Below are 6,000 nucleotides of genomic sequence, written 5' to 3' on the forward strand. Positions count from 1 at the left end.
CAAATAAAGCCCTTTGAATTTAAATTTAATTGAGAGAGCGCTCTTATGCCCCCACACCATGACTCATCTCCTGTTTCATGGGGGGGGGGGGGGTCCCAACATGATTCAGACTTAATTGATTCAAGGAAGGGACCAGTTCAATTACATTTGTGCAATAAGAGGAGCAGGATGGATTGCGCAGTCTACTACTCTAAATCACTGGAGGTAATGGATTGTAAGAAATGTTTACTTCTTTGTTTGTTGTTAAAGAGGACCATGAATACATAATAACATTTGGATGTACTCGAGGTTATGTGCTGTAAAGTAAACTTCACATACATTGGCACCCCCCATAACAAACCAAAACCCCTCTCCCAATTAGAACTGAAAATATAAAAATGTGAGCCCCCCCACAACTATCAAAGATTTCAGCGCGTGGCACTTACGAGAGTCTCAATGTGTAATTCAAAACACTGAAAATATCTTGACCCCAAATACATCTGATTATGAACAGTTCTCGTTTCTTAAAATGGGAACATCAAGATGCTGCTCTGTCCCCTCTACTCGCCATGCGCAGCACCAACACCCCCCCACCGATCTATGAGCACAGAGTTTCTGAAGGTAAACAATAGCCACTCCCCCTACAGTTAGAACAGCACAGCGAGAGCCAGGGAGGGGAGAGGGAGAGGAGAGTTAACAAGCTTGTTCTAATTCTTAGATAGGTGCGTGCTTAGCCTTCCGAAATACACACTCCACTTCTTGGGAACGCAATTGGCATTCACGTGCGATTTCAAACCCACAAGCGAGCGACACTGGATGGCGACAGTAACTTTAGACAAATCCAGTTTTATAGCGCAATCGTTATTACCAAAAATTCTGCTCATTTGATATTTTCAACGGGCAGATAATATCCGATCACTCGTCATTAGCCCAGCATGTGCATTTTCAGCGCCATATGTTGGCGAGACGCGGTCCCTCGCGTCACACACACTTGCACGACTCATGCATAAGTTGTCAATAATTGCTTCGAATTCAACAAAATAATTAATTAGCCATTTGTTTCACTGAAGCATGTTACGCAAGAGCACCTCAGGAAAATCCCGCTACCGTAATTATTTCATAACAGCGGTGAACATAGCTATGACCGCCCGCCTGTAAATAATACTCGCTGCGTAGTTGGCGTTGCTAACATTGCTTGTGAACTGGGACCTGACATTTTCATATTTTCGAAAATAAGAAGTTGCAGTTGAACGTTCTTCTCGTTAACTATTTGTGTGGCTATCACAACCATCTGACCCACATGCACTAACGTTACACATTTCACTACCAGCTCTGGAAGTGTGCTTTTTCCCCCCTGTGCTAACGTTACATGCTACTACTGTACTTCTTGGGGGAAGAAACCAAAATCGAACCTACCTTTTTACCTTGATTGCAGTCAGCTTCCGATGGCGAAAACGTCCTCGACTCTGGACGATGAGAAATCACGAAATCATTTGAAGTTAACCACATGTAGTGACAGTGAATTTCACGGTGGTCAAATTCCAGTGCAACTACCCTAGCTAGTTAGCTAGTTAACGTTAGCCCACCGACTATCCACGTTGGTGACAGGACGTGCCTGCGAGGCTGTGGTGACAGCACGTCGATCAGATGCTCTCCCAAGAGAGTCCAAATAAAAAGTAGCAATTTACTAATTTAATCCATTATAAAGTCTATCCGGCAGCATAACATTATTACACAAAACTGCGATGGCCGCCTTCGCAGTTATCAGCTAAATACAGTTAAATGTAGCTAACTGTTAGCTACCTTTAGCAGACTTTTGGAGTATCATCCGTAAATCCAAATTGTCTAACGGCTTGCAAGATAGCCTCGAGCTGCAGCCAGCAAGTCAGTTCTAATGTAAGCTAAAGCTATGCCGGGTATAGCAAGGTAAGCTAACAAATCTAATTTTCAAAGCCATGTCGCATTTGAAAATAGTCCAATGTGATATATCCCCCAGGTCCCGATTTGTCACGTGAGTGTGTTTTCAGATCCAGTAGGGGAGAAGAAAAAATATATATATGTGCTTCATTTTCATGGAATGAAATGTTGCAAGCTAGTTTCGAGACGTTCTGCCGGAAAAACCCAGTCGCCTGCCCATTCGTTTCCCCTCTTGCCCGCTCATGTTCTCCCTCTTGTGCGAGGGTTCTGCAACCTCACAACAAAAATAAGCTCCTACTTTAAACTCTTTTGGCGCCATATTAATGACGTACTTTACATTTTGCCGTTACTGAAAGCCGATTCAAATGTCTTTACGATGGGTTCATTTCGCCAAAAACCTGACATGGAAATCAAATGGAATTATATTCTTCACCTATCACTCGTTTGAAAGTGAACGCCACCGTTTAGTGTAAGCGGTTTGTTAAATCGGGTAATATCTGCTCAATAATTGGGCATTTACCGAGAAAAAAAATGGGCTATTCATATTTCCTTTCGTAATAAGAAAGACATTGAAGAAACGTGGAAATAACGTTAGGCTTACTTTCAAACGTTTTTCATAGCCTATTTCAATCCACGCCAAGCCATGCTGTTAGTTCACACAGACAAGTGATATCAATTCCACAGCATTTGCTACTTTCTATTAGGAGTGATCTGTATTTTGCCGGATCTCCACCAGTCTAGGTTGAAGATTAAAAAAAAGGGACATTGTACAATTCCCATGCAGAAGCGTTCGAAAATAAACAAAATCATTGGACCTGGGCCGGAGCGAAATTGAATAGAAGTGAATACCATTACAGAAAGTTCGACATCAAACGCTCTGCATGGAATTATTGGATTGTCTTAACCTTAGTATATTTTCCGGTGAGGGTTACTGTGTATCTGGTAGTAATCGCACGCACCTTCATGTAAATGCGCGTGGCCACCCAGCCAATGATGCATGGCAGTATTTTTTTTCTATATCAATGATTGTTGTTGTGTTTCTGACATCATATATTTGCACCCTTGGCACGCATTTCTAAAAAATATATATATATATATACAAGCGGGGCAGGCTTTTCTTTACCCATCTCACATAACCGCGGGAAGTGAGGGTGCACCCTCTGAAAAAATCTGGGGGGAAAAAAACAGGTATTTTGGAAATAAATATATTTTTCACATAAGTAGTGCCCTGGGCATTTAATTGTTCTGTATTAGTGTACCAATACCCCCCCCCCCCCCCTCCCCCAAGTGAAATGATAGACACACTAGCTTTTTCTGGCACAAATTCAAAATTGCTGTAGCAGCCTGCCCCGCACCACAGGTGGGTTAAGTCCCTTGAGAAAACACACAATGCCACTCCATGGGTATTTGATTGTACTGACCGTTAATTTACTGTCTGCTGGACTCATCGTTTATTTAGCAGAAAATTCATCCATGCTGCAACATATATCATGTCTGTCCCAAATGCCAAACTATTCCCTATATACACTTTAAAGGGAATATGGTGCCAAATGGGACGCAACCCTCCTCTCATTAGAAGGGCCTGTGTAAGTGTAAGTTGTGGTTCTCTTTCATTCAAGGTACTGTATGTCCTTTCGGTTTGATTGTGGCATCCAATAGGCTTTTGATTAGGCCAGGCCAGGGCATCCAAATGTCAGCTACCTACATCAATGCCACTGTATCTTATGATTGATAATATTACAACAAACTGCTTGTCGGGACTGGAGAATTGGTGCCAATTCTGATAGTTCAGAGGTTATTCTAGGGCAGCCTGACAAACCTGGGAGACTGTCAGACTGAAACACCTGCAGAAAGAAAGACAGATCCTCAAATTTGTTTCATTATGGTCTAGACTCCTAGAATTATCTAGGCCATCCGTTGATTTTTTACATTACAGCCCTTTCATGCTTTAAATCCCTATAGAGATCATCAGCACAGCAGTATTGTATAATGATATAGTACAGCCTTTAAAAAAAACAGTGATTTAAAAGGGTGCAATGTTTTAAATCGAGGTATGAAGATGTAATCATTGTCTCCTGAGTCAGAAACCGATGATTGAGATCTACTATCTCCATCTGTATTCAATTCAAGTCATCATGTGTTTTCCTTTACTTCTCTCATACTTGTCCCATTTGTGAGGCAGTGACCTTCTCAGGTTGCGTCCCAAATGGCTCCCTATTCCCTTATATGCTGCACTACTTTTGACCAGTGCCCATGTGATATTGGAGTGGGGGTACTTCTTCCTTGGCTCATTCCCAGCATGCTGCTGAAAAGGCTACCTGTTGTCTCCATGTCTCCCAATTACAGCTTTCTCTTGACTAAGCATACATTAGATGACTCATCAAAAATATGTGTTGCCAAGCCTCTTGGAACAGTGTATTATTTCAGCATCATTGTGTATTTTATGCTGAGTGAAGAGGTGTGCTATGTGGCTATAAACAGAATGGGGATCAAATGGGTTGTAACCTGCCCATATTTAACATAATCAAGATTGCAGATATTTTTGATGGAGATTGAGATAGGAATGTGTGCACCTCATTGTATTTTAACCACTGGGATTCCCCCTTCTAATGAGTGCACACACACCTACAAGCAGAAGTGGCAGAGGAGCGCTTTACGATCGGATGCTGAGCAGTTGCCATACCAGGTGGTGATGCAACCTGTCAGGATGCTCTCGATGGTGCAGCTGTAGAACTTTCTGAGGATCTGGGGACCAATACCAAATCCCATACTAAGTCTCCTGAGGGGGAAAAGGCATTGTCATGGCCTCTTCATGACTTTCTTGATGTGTTTGGACCACGATAGTTTGTTGGTGATGTGGACACCAAGGGATTTGAAACTCTCGACCCGCTCCACTACGGCCCCGTTGATGTGAATGGGGGCGTGTTTGGCCCTCCTTTTCCTGTAGTCCTCCACGATCATCTCCTTTGTCTTGCTCACATTGAGGGAGAGGTTGTTGTCATGGCACCACACTGCCAGGTCTCTGACCTCCTCCCTATAGGTTGTCTCATCGTTGTCAGTGATCATGGTGTTGGAGTCGTGCTTGGCCACGCAGTCATGGGTGAACAGTGAATTCAGGAGGGGACTAAGAACGCACCCCTGAGGGGCCCCAGTGTTGAGGATCAACGTAGCAGATGTGTTGTTGCCTACCCTTGTCATCTGAGGGCGGCCTGTCAGGAAGTCCAGGATCCAGTTGAAGAGGGAGGTGTTTAGTCCCAGGGTCCTTAGCTTCGAGATGAGCTTTCTTGGCACTATGGTGTTGAACGCTGAGCTCTAGTCAATGAACAGCATTCTCACATAGGTTCCTTTTGTCCAGGTGGGAAAGGGCAGTGTGATTGAGATTGCGTCATCTGTGGATCTGTTGGGGTGGAATGCGAATTGGAGTAGGTCTAGCGTTTCCAGGATGATGGTGTTGATATGAGCCATGACCAGCCTTTCAAATCACTTCATGGCTACCGATGTGAGTGCTACGGGGAGGTAGACATTTAGGCAGGTTACCTTCACTTTCTTGGGCATAAGGACTTTGGTGGTCCTCTTGAAATATGTATGTATTACAGACTCAGTCAGGGAGAGGTTGAAAATGTCAGTGAAGACACTTGCCAGTTGGTCCCCGCATGCTCTGAGTACACGTCCTGGTAATCCGTCTGCCCCTGCGGCCTTGTGAATGTTGACTTGTTTAAACGTCTTGTTCCCGTCGGCTACGGAGAGCGTGATCACGGAGAATAACCAAAAATGACCAATTAATATCAAATATTTGACACTGTGAAGGGGAGACTTCTCAAGATGTCAAGTGAAGTGACACCCTCCTCATAACAATTGAAGGGGAAGACCTACCTACATGTTCTATTACACTTTTGCCTTCATCCCCTGTCTTGTTTCATTCATACCTGTCAGGATGCTGTCCCAACCTGTTCATATAGACAGAGTGAGGTAGGGTGGTCTCCCTCAGAACTGACGGAATTGTAAAGTATTTCTTTCTGATCTAGTTCCTGGCATGTCTGTAAGGGGGGCCCTGATCACATGAAGAGGCAGCCAAGGATGTGTCAGTATGTTCTTGGATGGTTT

The 6,000-nt window shown here is 43.7% G+C and overlaps 1 protein-coding gene across 2 annotated transcripts in view; it reads right to left on the reverse strand.

The window, feature by feature from the left end:
* Window positions 1–2,380, reverse strand: part of LOC110537725 (protein Jade-1) — a 141,522-nt gene extending 139,142 nt beyond the window's left edge. The window contains exons 1-2 of one of the 2 annotated variants that reach the window (XM_036937731.1): window positions 1,783–2,380; window positions 1,396–1,445 (exon numbers count right to left, since the gene is read on the reverse strand). In XM_036937731.1, the coding sequence (XP_036793626.1) occupies window positions 1,396–1,445; window positions 1,783–1,807 (75 nt within the window). In that variant the 5' untranslated portion in view covers window positions 1,808–2,380. Of the gene's footprint in view, window positions 1–1,395 lie in introns of both variants that reach the window. The other variant, XM_036937730.1, reaches the window with a different exon arrangement.
* Window positions 2,381–6,000: the final 3,620 nt, after the last annotated feature.

Source organism: Oncorhynchus mykiss, chromosome 12 (assembly GCF_013265735.2).
Source record: "Oncorhynchus mykiss isolate Arlee chromosome 12, USDA_OmykA_1.1, whole genome shotgun sequence".
Lineage (NCBI taxonomy): Eukaryota > Metazoa > Chordata > Actinopteri > Salmoniformes > Salmonidae > Oncorhynchus > Oncorhynchus mykiss.